General features: G+C 36.6%; 2 protein-coding genes across 2 annotated transcripts; both read right to left on the bottom strand.

Moving 5' to 3' along the window:
• Positions 1-377: 377 nt before the first annotated feature.
• Positions 378-851, bottom strand: LOC119526206 (keratin-associated protein 13-1-like). The gene has a single exon (XM_037825177.1). The coding sequence runs from the start codon at positions 834-836 to the stop codon at positions 378-380; it is 459 nt and encodes a 152-aa protein (XP_037681105.1). The 5' UTR covers positions 837-851.
• A 7957-nt stretch (positions 852-8808) lies between these two features.
• On the bottom strand, positions 8809-10324 carry LOC119545353 (keratin-associated protein 13-1-like). Its single transcript, XM_037850856.1, has 3 exons — positions 10237-10324; positions 9049-9234; positions 8809-8933 (listed from the first exon to the last, which is right to left on the bottom strand). The coding sequence occupies exons 1-3, from the start codon at positions 10322-10324 to the stop codon at positions 8809-8811; spliced, it is 399 nt and encodes a 132-aa protein (XP_037706784.1).
• Between the last annotated feature and the right edge of the window lie 6148 nt (positions 10325-16472).

Here is a 16472-nt window from a genome sequence, read left to right as displayed (position 1 = left end):
CAGAAGCGACGACAACACAAATCCTAGCCAATACATTAGTAATAAATAAATTGTCAACAGCATATTTGTATACAGAATGAAGAGTTTATTAGAATAAAATTATTTGACTCCCCACTTAGGGGGAGAAGTGCCAAAACATAAATTCCATCAAATATGCAATTTGGGTTAGCCATTAATTTTGTAGTTTGACTGTGTAAGTCTTCTAGCCAGTGATTGAGGGCCAGAAGGAAAAGAGAAGTTGATAATCAAACAATATTGTGATAACATTCAATGGAGAATATTAAGATAGTAGATGATATTAGTGCAGAAAACAACATTGCCTAAACCGGTTTGGCCAGTCAGCAAATTGATCAGTAGAAGCTAAATCTATAGACTGGTCAGTAGCAAGGTGACTGGCAACTCCTAGAAGAAAAGTAGATTGGGCAGCAGAAATTGGATCCATAGCCCATGGAAGGAAAGCAACGGACTCCATAACCCAGTGATCTGAAACCAGTGGTTCCACAGCCCAGTGAGTAGCAGCTTCTTGATCCATAGCCCAGGGGCCTTGAGTAAGTCGGCTGGCAGGGACTGCAGAGATTGGCGGTCCTGGGGCGGTAGCAGGATGTCTGGCAGGGATTGGACACCACGCAGGATGTCTGGCAGCTGCTGGGCTTGTAGCAGGTCTCCTGACAGCCCCTGTAGAGAGAGGAGCCCAGTGGGCGGGTGCTGGGAGAGCAGAGGTCAGTGCTGTAGACCAGGTTGCTGGGGTAGGAGGAGAAGCAGGAGGAGCCGAGGTACCGCAGGGAGCTCCCAAGAGAGCGGGAGGAGAAGTTTCCAGGGCAGCAGTTAGAATACATGTTGATGGGAGAAATGAGTTCAGTTAAGTTCAAGAGAGTTCTGTGTTTTAATGTTACCTTCTGGACTGGGGCATTTATATACTCGCTGAAATAGGTGTGGTACCCTACAGCTTCATCCTTTCCATGTTTGTCCTCCCTCATTAATATATGTGTAACTAAAGAATCTCTTTATAAGGGCATTTGTGTGGTTTCCTATAAATTATATTTATGGGTGCTATAATTTTGTTGTTACATCGCAAAGCCAATTAATTTCTCTCATGCCAGAAATGCTATGACTATTGTACACTAATGCTCCTCCCATCATGGCCAGGAAAGCCTCTCGCCTTCGTCTTGGTCTATGCTCCCTGTGTCTTGTTTCTGGCTATGCTGGTGAGGATGTTTATTTAAAGTGTGGGGAACATGGTACAGTATCTTTCTTGAGCATCGATGGGTTAGAGACATAACTTCTACCCTAAAGAGGAACCTACCAAAGATTGACCCTACTTGTCACTATTCTTTCTCATTCTCCAAAATAATTGTTCATTCATTACATGCTGTTACCAAGTGTCTCACGTCCAACATGTATGGAAATATGTTAGCCAAGACAAATTGAAGGTTGGAGATGACCAGGACATAAGAGAATTCTGGAAAAATATTTAAAGACATAGTTAGAGGGGACAGAACTGAGATAGTTGCAAATGGAAACCAGTTGGGGCCAAATTGAGGTGAAGGAAAGAGACAATTGAACATATCTGGCCTGAACCTGTGGTCCAATAGTGTTATCATTTGTACATGTGCCATGTCTGAGGATGCACATCTTAGTTCTTCAACTACGGGAGATTTAACTGACCAAGGATGGCATCTGGTATGGTCTGAAACCTAATGATGCATTTGTGCTGAATCCATGCTTTCCTTTGGCTGCCCCTAGGTAATGAATGAGCACAGAAAAGATACCAGGGAAGTCTGTTCCTGGGATACATAGCATTCCTTGATGGCCGACTTTGGCTGTAGTATTCCCCGTGACCTTAAACTGTATGACAGTCTCAGGCACTTCCTTTCATCTCTCCTTTACTTGGTCAGATTTGAATGACAATATGAACTTTACCAGCTTTCTCCCATTTCCTAAAATATTCTCTTAAAGGCATATTCTCAATAAAATCCTTGTGCCTTTAAGTCCACCTTTGTGTCTGCTTCTTGGAAAATCTGGACAAACACAATAAGTTACAGGGCAAAATTTTGTCAAACCACCTGTATCACTTCTTGAGATTGCCAGTCCATTTTTAAATAAGAATCTTGATAATTCTCTTCCTTAAAGTGAGAAACGAGATAGTCTAAGAGGGTAGAGCTCTCATGTATAAAAATAAATAAATTAAATGTCATAAAATATATTATTTTGAAAAGTATTTATTATAAAGACACTGAGATTAAGCAAACCACAATTTAAGAGTAAAAAAGAAGAGAAGCCTGAAAGTCATGGGTCTTCTCTGTGTTCCTTTTCAAATGCTCCCTCCCCCCATCACACAAGTTTAAATGTCCCCTTCCCTCATCACACAAGACCCTACAAATGTCTCCTGATCAATCTTTCCTGGAACTCTATTTCAATTGTCTTTAAATACATGGCAAATTCTCTTTCCTATTTCTAGCCATCTCTCAGTCTCTTTGTTTTAGCTATTATTGATTTCTCTTCATTGGATGTAAGACATACAGTGTAACAGCAGTAATTGGTATATTAGTTTTCCATTGCTTTTGTAACAAGTTATCACAAACTACTTTGATTAACGAGAATAAATGGTGGCAAGATGGATCATTCTTGTGAAGGCTGCCCACCCATACGGAAACCATGCTTTGATCCATCAATACTGAAGAATATTGATGTTATCTCATTTCTCAGTCTTGTAAAGACAAATCCCACCAGCAGAGTCAGTCATAAAAACAAGAAACATATGCCAGAGGAAAAGAAGGGGCTTTTCTGGCCATGATGGAATAGGGATTAAGGTAAAACAGTCAACATATCTAGCATAGGCATAGTTTATTGGCTTTGCGCTTTAACAACGAAATTATAACACCAATAAACATAATATGTGGAATATCTAATTAAACACAACTGCCATTAGAGAGATTGTTGAGTTACACAAATGCAAATGAGTGAGTAAAAGTTAGGAAGAAGCCAGGATCCAGTGGTGTGCCACACCCATCGGTGAGACTGTATAAATGCCCCAGTCCAGAAGGTAGCATTAAAACGCACATCTTCTCTCTTGAACTGAGCTGAACTCACTTCTCCTATCAACATGTATTCCAAATGCTGCCCTAGAAACTCCCCCTCCTGCTCTCTTGGGAACCCCCTGCAGTACCGAGTCTCCTCCTGTACCTCCTCCTGCTCCAGCAAAAGGATCTACAGCACTGACCTCTGCTCTCCCAGCACCTGCCCACTGGGCTCCTCTCTCTACAGGGGCTGTCAGGAGACCTGCTACAAGCCCAGCAGCTGCCAGACGTCCTGTGTGGTGTCCAACCCCTGCCAGACATCCTGCTACCGCCCCAGGACCTCTATCCTCTGCAGTCCCTGCCAGCCAACTTGTACAACACTGGACTGTGGCACAAGGAGCACCTGCTCCCTAGGTTATGGATCAAGAAGCTGCTTCTCACTGGGCTGTGGAACCAGTGGTTTCAGATCACTGGGTTGTGGAATCCGCAGTTTCCCTCCCCTGGGACATAGATGCGGTTTTTACTGCCCACCTTACTTTGCTTCTAGGACCTGCTAGTCTTCTTGTGGCAGACCAACCTGTGGATGGGGCTTCTATCAATCAATTTGCTAAGTCTAGATTCTTTTGACTATTGAGGTCAAATTCTATATTCATAGCAGCAATTCTTTTCATTGTCAACAGTTGCCACTATCCTTACTTTCTCTCTTCTCCAGAATAGTGACTAGTCTCTGCCAATCAAGCATTGAAGTACTGGCTGTCATACAACTTCCATCAATTCTGAAATTTATGAGTAGTTAATAATTAAATCTAATAACTCGACTGTTGACAGAATCTATGCTATTGGATTTTCCTCCAAGATCAGTTGAAAATTAAAATTTCAAACTAATAAATTTATGTAATGTTGCAATGAAATATATTGTTTGCCTTATTTTTTAAATCTTTATTGACTTGTGTTTTGTATTCAATGATTTGGAAGGTTAAAATCAGTATAACTGCACAACTGGATGTTGGGAATTTACAATTTGATACATTTGAGCAAGTTTGTGTTGACATTGGGTAGATTCCTGATTGAAGTTGGCATTTTCTGAAAATCCCTATTTGTATGTACAGACATTTCTCAACAACAATAAGAGATTCCTCAAAGTATGGGACATGAGTCTCTACTGAGTAAGGAAAAAAATGGGTATATAGACTAGGAATGCTGGCAACAGCAATACAATATATTTTAAAAGATGAGTTGTACACATAGACACTTTTTAAACGTGTCTAATATCTGAATAGGGATTTTCAGTTAAGAGAAAAAATGAGGGGTAAACAGCTACCAGGGCAGACACTGTTCTCCTTGTAGGTGGTAAAAGTACCAGAACTCCTGCCTTCCTCATGTGAGGAATCCCTTAACCTTTACTGTACATGTGTGTGAAGACAGGCACAGTGGCACTAGGTGGGGAGTGACTGGGTTCTCTAAGGTGCAACCTGGATCAAGCTAGGAGCAACACACACCTTTGATATCAGAAATAAACTCTTTCACTTTTAACAGAAAAAAAGTGTTAAATAAAACATTTTTAGCCTTCACAGATCAAGTGTTTCAGCAAATAATAAAGTACCAAGGAAAAGAGCAAGTAAAATGATACAATAAATCAATTAATAAAACATAACCATTACCATTTCAAATTCCTGAACAGGTTGGAGCAAACATGCATATTCTTAGTCTTAGCCTGATTCCCCCCAAAAGCAGAGTTAAAGACAAGTACATGGGTGCAGGCATTTATTTGGCATAAAAACCCAGGAAGCAGGTGTGTGTAGAAGACGGAAAGAGAAAATCCCATAAGTGTGCAGGTTTTGTAAATTGATTATGTGATGGGCAACTAGGAATCAATCCTACCAGGACCTTATTTGAAATGTATAGAAAGACTCTTAGAATTGTCTGCCCAATATCCGATCAACGGAGATAAGCATAAACCATTAGTTTCTATCTCACATTGCTTGAACATTGTTCTGCATGTGTATTAACTTCCTGGAACTTCACAACTGTACAAAGGACTAGTGACAGTGGGCTACTGTTGTTTTCCTACATGTGATCTCAGAGATGCCCAGGTAGAAAGTGAAAGAAGTGTTTATGATTGTGGGAAGATGCTGTTTGTGCAAAGGAAGTTCAAGTCTCCATGAAACTATTCACCATAGCTTGTCTGAGATCCTAAGGGGAACAATCAAGATTTAAAAGAGGGCAAAAAGAATTTTTGATGCACCATTTTCATTTGCTAGTCAAACAGCCCTGAGAGAAAGCAAACATTATGTATTATAGACCTATTCGGACATGAAGAAATGGAGACTCAATGAGGATTAGAGGCTTGTCAAAGGATATAGATCAAAGAGCTGGCAGAATATGTTTTCTTAAATGATCTTGCTTTAGTGGTTCTTTGCTACAATTTAATTTTTTTAATATGCATTCTTAGTTTAACCAGAGTCCTGAGTAGCATTGTTACTTTGGAAATTGCTTCATCTGAACAGGTGAAAATTCTTATTGGATCTAGACTCATGAATGGTATATACAATAAAGAGTAAAACTAAAAATAAGATTATAGTTTAGGGGAAGAAGATAAGAAATGGTGAGCCATTTCTTTCCAAAACATTGCATATCCATTAATACCCAACTATAAGCTAATAGGGAAATATTTGATGATGGACATTTAACAAAGAAATTTTCAGAGATTCTCTGTGCTATGAAAAATCTTTTATTGTTAATTTTCATCATCATTTTAAGTGTTATTCAGCTTTTTGAGATTTAAGATTCAAGATGGTAACAAGGGTATCTTCCAAAATAACTAACGGTATAAATGATGACAGTTAAGAAACTGTAAGACTATTTCTCATATTGTACATTATGAATTCAAGAAGCAACCAAAAATTTGAAGAAAATCAGCTTCTTTTTAATAAATGAAAAAGAAAAGAGTAATCCAAGGATGTAAAATTATTACCTAACTTTGTAGATTTTTATCTTCCTTCTAACCTCCCTAGAAAAACACGTATGACTCTTAAAAGGGAATCTTTGGGGGAAAAAAAAAGTGAAATTGCCAAATTCATGTGACGTCTTCCTAATCCTGTAAATTCCATTCCCATTTTGGTGAGTTCCAGTATAGAATAGGGGAGGCAGGCCATAGAATGCCATCAAGTAGTCCTTGAGTAAAGGAAAGTAGGGTTACTGGATGCAGAAGTACATAAGGAGTGGAAGAAAGATTGAGAATTTAACATGGACAAATAATAATCCTAGCAAGAAACAGGATAATATTGCTAATAATGATCTGAAATCAACAAAAAGGGGCTCAAAGTTACTTTGTGATGTTAGAAGTGGATGGGGGTGGGGGAATGAACAAAGTAAGGAAAAACATTGATTGCCAAAATAACTTACTGTAGGTATTAAAGAAATTTTTAATTTTTAAATCTACAATTTCCATTTTGACTGGTAGAATAGAGTTTCATTGGATATAATTATGAATTACATGTTTACCATAATAGGGCTGCATTTGTGCTCCATAGAAACCTTACTTTATTTGTTTATCATGGTATAATCCGTCATCAACAATGTTATTTACTTTATTACTGAGACAACAAGTAACTTTAAGTTAAATATTAATTTTTTAACTGAATTTACATTACAATTCTCAAAACAGCATTTTGAACATTTGATAATTTTATTATTTTTTTTATTCTTTGAACTGGTGTAGAAATAAAACTGTTATTGGAATTAATTCATTTTCCTTTTGAAGCATTTGATAATACAATTTAAAGCTGGCTCCATCTAATTCTTTGTGAAATTTACCTTCTGTTAATGGAGGGACACTTCATCAGCCATCTCTTCATCACTTTAGTACATGCACAAAAAACCTTTGGGTTTAATACGAACTGAAATAATTTTGGATACTTACTTGACCAAAATGAAAAGGTATGCATCAGAGTGACATACTGAATCATCATGTTTGCAGGAAATATTCTTAAATTTTTCACTACTTTGAAATAAACACTGTTGCATCTTTAGCAAAGTTATCTCTTTGCTTTTTATGTGGTCAGTGATATCACTGGCCCTCATGCTGGATAGCAAATTTTATCAAATTTTGGTACAAGTTATATATCTGCCATCAATTTTCTTTATTAATAGAAATGTACTATCATTTTTTCCATTAAATATGAACTTTTTGGGGGGGTTCATTGCTCCTGAAAGGACTTTGCAAAATTTCAAAACCAAGGTATCCCTAACCAATAAATAAGTAATTGTGTATCTATACAACCCAATAAGTGGTCAAGCCTCTGTGGCAATATCATACAGATAATTCCTTATACATTCTAAATTGGAAATTCCCCAGCTCAATTTCATGTACTTCCTATAGTGTTAACCAGTAATTCTCAAAGTTCCCACTGACCCTGCCTACTGATGGCCTGGTGAATATTGATACATCATCTGACAGGCTGTGTAGGAATCCATAGCACTACAGGTGAGATTTTGACAGCAAATGATCCACCACCCATATCTGAAGGCTTGACCTGTCCAACACTGTATCTGAAGGTAATTTGCTTTTCCACAATCATTCTCCATGCTGTTTTTCAAAGAATGGTTTTAGTGTCTTTTTGTTTAGAAAATGTGTGCGTGTGGGGGGGGGGGGATGGGGGAAGGGTGCAGTAAGTCTTAAACTGTATAGGTTTTAACAATCCTTTAAAGTGAAAGGTGAGTTCATGGTATATGTGACATATCCTACTAGATGGGTAGATGGTTGTCTCCTAAAACACTGATGGCTAATTTTTAGTGCAAATATTTCTGGTTATAAATAAAAAGTGAAAATCGGAAACAATTGCCATATGGTACAGGGCTCTGAAACAACAGAAATAAACCAGGAAAGGTAATTGCCATGACGGTAAGGATCCATGTCATTAGTAACTTGTGGAACATTGTCTTTGACTTGACAAATAAAGAGTTTGGGAGGCAATTGCTGATCCAAGGATCTTTAGCTGCCTGGAAGTTTAGCTGAATTCTGAAACAACAGAATTTTTGCCTTGAACTTGGTTGAGAATATTTGCTTTTGAGTTTTGCGGGTTTTTTGTTTGTTTGTTTTTACATATATGTGGCATCAAGTGAACAGCTTAAAAAGAGAGAGAAATGGTATTTCATCAAACTTATAAAACTGATCGTTTGAAAAAATGTTCAGGCCAATTGATACTGATCAAAAGCAGTGGGTCCTCTGCCTGATGTACTTACATGTTCAATTCCAGGGAAATCAGGGTTTCAAAGAGAGACAGAGTTTATTGCTAAGTGCAAAGCAGTCGAAAAAAAATGGCCTATTAGCCTGAAAGTCTGTCTCCATGAACTGCAGTGACTCTGATTGTTTTTTAATATTAAAAAAAAAAAAAATTCAGTCTGCTACTAAGAAGTGATTTGAATCACAAAATGAACAAATGCTATTAAAACACATGTGTGCATGTCATGTAACATATTTATATTTAAACACTACATTCTTTTCAATTTTAAAATGGAGAAAAATACCCTATGGGAAATAAATAGAAGATATATTAAGAAGAAATATTCTTCAATATTGCATGTTTGTATAATTAAATGGAAGCAATCTGGCATCTTTCTTTAATGAAAACTTTTACCAGTTACTGGAATTCAAATTATAGATCACATATGGTGGTTTTGAGTAAAAGTCAAATTTTCAGACTAATAATAAGACATGAGGTCAATCGATGGTGTATTTCTTGATATAGAAGGTATTATATTTTAAACTTCTAGATTACAAAACTCATGATTAATAGAAGCCAGATGCACAAGCTGGTTGGTGAGAAACAGATTGACAACTTCTAGAAGAGAAATACTTTGGGTAGCAAAAGCTGAATCTATGGTTAGGGATGAGAAAGTATTGGCCACAAACCACTGATTGGAAACCACAGGACGGAAACAAGTCCAGATATGGGGAGTCACAATCAAATTCTGAAGACCAATGGACCAAAGTTCAGATAAGTCATTTGGCAGGGACAACAGAGGGTACATCCCCGCAGTGGTAATGACATCTGGAGTTGACAGAACACCACACTGGATGTCTGACAACTGCTGGTCTCACAACAGGTGTCCTGACAGCCACTGTAGAGAGAGGATCCCAGTGGGCAGGTGCTGGGAGAGCAGAGGTCAGGGCTGTAGACCAGGTTGCTGGGGCAGGAGGAGGCACAGTAGGAGCCTGGGTAAAGCAGACAACCAACAAGAGAGTGAGAAGAGATGTTTCCAAAGTAGAAGTTGCAAGAAATTTGATAGAAAGAGTGAATTCCAGCTGAGTTAAGGTAAGAAGATTCTCTATTTTAATGTCATCACGTGGGCTGGTTTACATACACTCAGCAATAGGTGTGGTACCCTAAGGGGTCAAGCTTTCTATATTTGTGCTCGTTCATTTAAATATGTGTAACTCAGTAATCTCTGTAATTGCATTTGTAGAGCTTCCCATTACTTGTATTAACGAGTCTATTATTTTGTTTTTGTAAAACAAAGCTAATGAACTGCTTTTATATCAGAAATGCTCTGACTGTTTTACACTAATCTTCCTCCCATCACAGTCAGGAAAGCCTCTCCTATTCCCTTGGTGTATGCTCCACGTGTTCTGTTTCTAGCTATGCTGGTGAAGATGCTTATTTAAATTGTGGGGAATGTGATTCAGGATCTTTCTTGAATAGCAATGCTTTAGAGGCACAACTTCTACTGTAATGAGGAAACTACTAATGATTAAACCTGCTTGTCACAACTCCTTCTCATTCTGCAAAATAATCGTTCATTCATTACATGCTGTTGCCAAGAATCTCATGTCCAATATGTAGGGAAACCTATTAGCCAAGTCAAATTGAAGGTTGCAGATGACCAGGACCAGAGAGAATTCTGGAAAAATATTTAAAGATATGGTTATAAGAAGGGACAGAACTGAGATAGTCATAAATGGACAATTGCAGCCCTTATGAAGAGCATAAGAGATCCCAACACTCCTGAGGTGATGAACGCATCTAATCTGAGCCACATTCCAATCATTATTTTCATCTTTAAATATCCTGCCCTGATAAAGAACTTCTCAGATCTTCAGCTGCAAGAGACTTAATTGACCGAGGGTGGCACCTGGTATGGTCTGACACCTAATGCTGCATTTGTGCTGAACACATGCTTTCCAGTGCAGGCACAGTGCTAATGGAGCAGAGCAAACATTCCAGGGAAGCCTGTTCCTGTAAGACAGGGCACTCCTCAGTTGTCATCTTTAGTTGGAGCATTTCCTGATAGCCATGACAAGTCATCTTTAGACTGCACAGCAGTCTCAACCACTTCCTTACCTCTCACCCTCTGTCATATTTACCCCATTCCCTAACCATTTTCTCCCATAGGCATTTCTGTAATATATTCCTTACTGAAGTATCTGAACTACCACAATAAGTTAGGGAGCAAAATTTTGCTAGCGAAACTGTGTTTCTCTACAGATTCAATCAATATTGTCCGAAGAAGTCTGATTATCCAGCTTCATTGATCTTGCATTTTAAATGTTGTGTTCACCCCAGTAATTTCTACTCTAACCTCTAACACTTCAATCATTTTGCTTCTTTTGTATTGTAATTTCCCATTTTAACTGCTTAATATTGACATTAGATCCTAATTTTCAGACTTTCTTCTGTTAAAATGTATGTGTTCAAGATATAACTTTCTGCCTAAGAATGGTTTAATTGTATTTTTTTATTTTTTATTGTGAACTTCAACATATATACATAACAGTGTTAACTTTCAAAATACGATTTAATAAGTAGTTAGAGAGCAAATTTCAAAGAATGTCATGGGTCACAGTTCCACAACTTCTGTTATCTCCATTATTGTAAAATATACATACAGAAAGGTGTAAACATTTGATGTACAGCTCAATGAGCAGTCATATAGGTAGTTTCAAAAATTGTTATGGATTACAGTTCCATAGTTTCAGTTCTTTCCTTATGATGCAATATAAGGTATATACAGAAAGGTGAAAACTTTCAAAGCACAATTCAATGAGTAGCTATAGAGCAAATTTCAAAGGATGTTATAGGTTACAGTTCCACCATGTCATTTACCCCTTCCAGCTTTTCCAGCATCCCAGCATGCGCGCACATGTGTGTGTATATATATGTGTGTGTGTGTGTGTGTGTGTGTGTATATATATATATAGTTATATGTGTGTGTGTGTGTGTATATATATATATATATATATATTGTTTGTTGCTACCCTTTCTTCACACTAAATCTCTTTCTCCATCTTCAGGGGTGTCTAGGCCATGAGCACCCTAACTTGTTCGTAATAATAATTGTATGTATTTTATGCTTTGTGTTTTTCTTTTGATCATGGATGATTTAGAAGCATATGTTTAATCTCTAAATACGTATTTCCTAGTTAGTTTTGTTGTTGCTGTTTTTGTTGTTGCTTTCTAACTCAGACCTGTATGTCAGGAAACTTAGTCCACCTGAGCTCTTCCTTGGAAATTTCGTGAAATTTGTTCTGTGGTCCAACATAGTATCTACTTTGATAAAAGCTCCATAGACATTTGAAAATAATGGATAGTCTGATGTGGTGGAGTGCAATGTTCTAATCATTTCCATTAACAAAAATTTTAATCATGTCATTCACATCTTTTACCTCTTTATACTTTATTTGTTTGGGTCCCATGTGAGTTGATGGCTTTCATCAATTTTGGTAAATTGTAATCCAAAGTCACTTCAGATTTTGTATCTGTCCACATATCTCCCCTATTGTCTTTCTTATATTTAAAAAAAGACATTTTCCCAATGTTCCATATGTTCCATTTTTCAATGACTAATTATCTGTTCAATTATTTCTAATCTCCTCTTAACACCATCCATTGACTTTCTGAATTATGTTATTACATTTTAAATTTCTTAACTTTCAAATAGGTTCATTTAAATGATTTTCAGATTTGTGCCAAAATACCTAAAATATTTTTAGCTCTTTAAAAATAATTATTTCTTGATAATACTACTTTCCTACTTTCTATCACTAATTTTTCATTGACTTCCTTGATTTTTCATATGTCAATTAGCTGAACTGCCTGGGTCTGATTCTATTTTGTGATGTTCCCTTGTGTTTCAGTTTTATTTCTCATATACGTACTACCTTTTGATAGTGTACTAGATGCTTCATATAAAAAGGTTTTGGCTGATTTTACCTTCCTCTAGATAGGATTTACTTATATTTCTGGCAACACATTAGGATTAGATATCGAGATGTTTCAAAGTAGAATTCAATCCCTATAGAGGCTCTCTATAGCAATTCAGTTTTACTTCTAGGAATTGGCACTCCAAAGTATGACACGTTTCCCAGGCTCCCAGGCTCCCAACTCCTCGGTAGGCCTGAATTCCCATTTTGTCCACATTCTCTCAGGCTCTTGTTCACCACTTCCATAATCAGTATAAACTGTTTTGGGGGGAGTAACTACAAATAGCAGAATGTTTTCTCTTGAGTTCAAATATGACACATATAGTATCTCAGTAACTTTGTTATGCTTTGGTTTTTCTCAGAAGTTTTCAGAACAGATATTATTTTTCATATTTTAACAAGCTTTTCTCTTTGTTCCCAGTGGGAGGAATTACTACAATATTTTAAGGAATACTGAATTGCTAATTTTATGTAAATTTGAAGGATGTCTTTTCCTACAGTGAGGGTGACAATTTAAATGTCTAAAGAGTTTAAATGGTAGTAGATGAAATCTATGAAATCTCAGGGCATTTAAATGCAGCTTTGTGGGTATAGAACCTGTCTTTCTAAACCTGCCTCCCATTTCTGTTTCACGTGCACCTTTTTTAACTATAACTCAGTGTTGCAATATGAGCTGCACTTACCACACACCTTCATACCCTTCTTTTTTGCTCATTCCATTTTATCTACTCAGACTTCATGTTATTCCCATTCATACTTCTTGTTATCTTTGCTTTTTGGCATGACACCAACTATTAGTACAGCTGTCAACATCCTGCTAATATCCCCTGGGTATTCATCGTACATTCTGAAGGCTGATGACTAGGGACATCTGTAAAACTCAGCCTAGGGACTTTTTCACCTCACTACAGTTTGTTATGTTCCTACAAAAGGAATCTCCAACTAGAACTGAGCTCCAGTTTTCTACAGCTCCAGTTGTCTACTAGAACCTGGCTTAATGCAACCTCTTTTGACATCCTTGCATTCCTTCTAACACTTTCCTAAACATCTACTGACATTTCCAGGGATCACTTTGTGAATATGCTACTTGCATCAGAATCCATATTTTCACCCTGTGTTTTCTGGATCTGATATAGGAAATTACATGCCACATTCTTGGCTGCTTCTTTAAATATGTTTGTTCAGAAACAGTTAATGTTTTTTACAGCATGAAAAATTTTAATACAAATATCACCATAGAAAAAATACTATGATTACATTACAAGAATAAATGTGCTTTAATATTGCATAAAGCAAATTTCAGAAAACTAACCATGACATCCTTCTCCAGTGAAAGTTATTTCCATAATATGTATCTGAAAAGCCCTCAAATATATATTGGATAATAGTAAAGAATATTTTATGGTTAGTGATTAGTAATGCATACGAAATGAAAAGGATTGTATTTTACTTATTGAGGTTCTAACTGAGATGATTTGTAAAAGTGAGATCCTTGGCATTTTAATGATAAATTGACTGGTGATTTATAGAATAGAAATAAGTGGCTTTAAAAGTTGTTGCTATAAAATATAGATGCGATTCTGTTGGTAACATACTCTAAAGACAAAAGACTATCTGATGTATAGCCAAGAGATGGAAGTCCATAACCAAAAGATCAGAAAAAGCTGGATACATAGCACAGTCATATATTTATGAAAAATATCCCAGTTTTGATTTCCTGATAAATAAAAAACAACAGTAACAACGAAGATAACTGTTAATGACAGTATTTTATTTTTTTCTTTTTAAATAAAATTATTCCAAACATAGCAATAATGCCAAAAAACTACTACAAATCAATGGTTGGGGATAAATTATACAGTGCAAATTACATAATCTCTGGGCTTTATTTAATCCGAGATTGGGGCATTTACAAACTCCTCTTAGATTTACATCAATTTAAAGTGGAAAAAGAATTAGAGATTTAAATGCAAAGGGAAGAGGAAAATATCTCTTGACATTTTAACTGGTTTAGAGAAGAAACTTGAACAAAAGGCTATTGTCTCTGAAGACAAATTCATTAATTCCTCAAATTTTTCTAAGAAGTCTCTGCCTCCCCTTTAAATCTTAATTTCTGTCAAAAAGATACTTATGAAAGAATTCTGTTTGAAAGCAGAAAAAATAGGGAAGTCATAGTGTCCACTCTATTGTTTAATCAGAAACTTACCATACTTGCTGGCACACAAAGTGAGGAGAATGAATTCTGGTTTGGAAGAATAGAAAATATATGACTCACAGAAGAGCCATTTGAATTGGGTCCCATTGTTTCTTTCCTCATTACTCTTCCTCTTGGAAGTTCTATATGGTGTTAACCTTTTACAAATTGAAATACATTTTCATTAACAAAATACAAGATTTTTAGCATCATTGTTATAAGATTTTAATAATTTAAATTAAAAAGAATAAATTAAAAATTGCCATTAATAGCTATCTTCCTTATTCCTAAATATAATTTAAGGTAGTTGAGTATTTTATCATCAAATATTTTGTGAATGAACTCAGAAACAGGTGGCAAAGCTTTAAGAAATAAATTTATCCAATTTTTTTTTCCCATCTGTGAAACATTAGATCAGGGACAAAAAAAATAACAAAAATGAAGCCAATAAATAACAAAGCAAAGGAAGTAGAATCAAAACAAAATAAAATTTTAATGCAGAAAAAACCTTGGGAGGAAAACTGGAGAGGAAAAGATTGAGAGACAGGGGAGAGAGCGAATTTCTGGAACTGAGCTTAGGAAAGAGGGAGAGAGACAAAAAATAGCAGTCATCTTAGAAGGTACTTTAGTTTATTAAAGCTGACAATTGCAATATACCAGAAATGGACAGGCTTTTAACATTGGGGTTTTATTAGCCTACAAATTTACAGTTTTAAGGCCATGAAAATACCCAATTTAAGGAATCGACAGCATGATACCTTCTACCTGAAAACCAGCTACTGGCAGTTCTCAGCCCCTCTGTCATGTGGAAGGCACATCGCACATCTGCTAATCTCTCTCTTCTTTCCCAGTTTCCATTGCTTCCAGCTTCTGGCTTCAATGGGCTTCTCTCTGAGATTTTGTCTGTTTCTGTCTTCTGCTTCTGTCTCCCTTAGTTCATGTGTGTCCTTCTTTCTTAGCTTCTCTGTGGACATTTTCAGTGTCTTCACTCTTATTCTCTTAAAAGAACTCCAGTAAGAGGAATAAAACTCACCTTGAACAAGGTGGGCCACATCTCACTTGAAACAACTGAATCAAAAGGTCCACCCACACTAGGTCTGCACCAACAAGAATGGATTAGCTGAACTTTTATGAACGTGATCTCTTCTGGAGTGAATACAGCTTCAAACCATCACAGGAGAATTGTGTGATCTATGACCTAGAGATGCTCCATGAGAAGTAAAATTCTTCCTGCATAGGAAAAGAGGACTCAGAAAGGACTCAGAAAAAACAGGAATTTCATATGTAAGAAGGAAATGCAGGGTGTACCTGTCTTCAAATGTGTCAGAAAGATATTCAAAGCTTGAGCTCTGTAAAGCTAGAGATATTCTACAAGGACTGACCCTTAAATATTTATAAATATGTATGATAAGATAATAAATTGAAGTTCATAAAATATACTACTTTTCAAAAGTTTTGATTGTAAAGACATTGGGATGAAACAAACCATAGATTAAGTGGAAAATAGGAGAAAACTGAAAGTCTGGGTCTTCTCTGTGTTCTTCATTCAAATGATTCCTCCCCTCATAACACAAATGGTAGACTATTTGGCAGATAATCACAGAACAATCTTCCTGAGGCTCTATTGCAATTGAGCCCTTTTTGGTTACCTGGTCTTCAAATTCATGTCATGTTCTCTACCTGTATCTAGCCCTCTCCCAGTCTCCTTGTTTTAGCTACTGTTGCTATCTGCACCTTGGAAGTAAGAAGCACTGTGTAACGGCAGTACAGGATGGAGGGTCATTAATGTAAAAGAGTCAACATTTATGACATAAGTGTAGTTCATTGGTTTTGCACTGTCACAACACAATTATAACACCAATAAACATAATATGTGAAAAATCTGTTTAAACACAACTGCAATTAGAGATTGTTGAGTTACACGTATGTAAATGAGTGAGTCTAAGTTAAGAACCGTGACCCTGTACTGTGCCACACCTATGGGTGAGAGAATATAAAAGCCACAGTTCTGAAGGTAACATTGAAACACAGATCTTCTCTCTTCAACTGAGTTGAACTC

Source organism: Choloepus didactylus, chromosome 1, assembly GCF_015220235.1.
Source record: "Choloepus didactylus isolate mChoDid1 chromosome 1, mChoDid1.pri, whole genome shotgun sequence".
NCBI lineage: Eukaryota > Metazoa > Chordata > Mammalia > Pilosa > Megalonychidae > Choloepus > Choloepus didactylus.
This window is presented reverse-complemented; position numbering and strand designations above follow the sequence as displayed.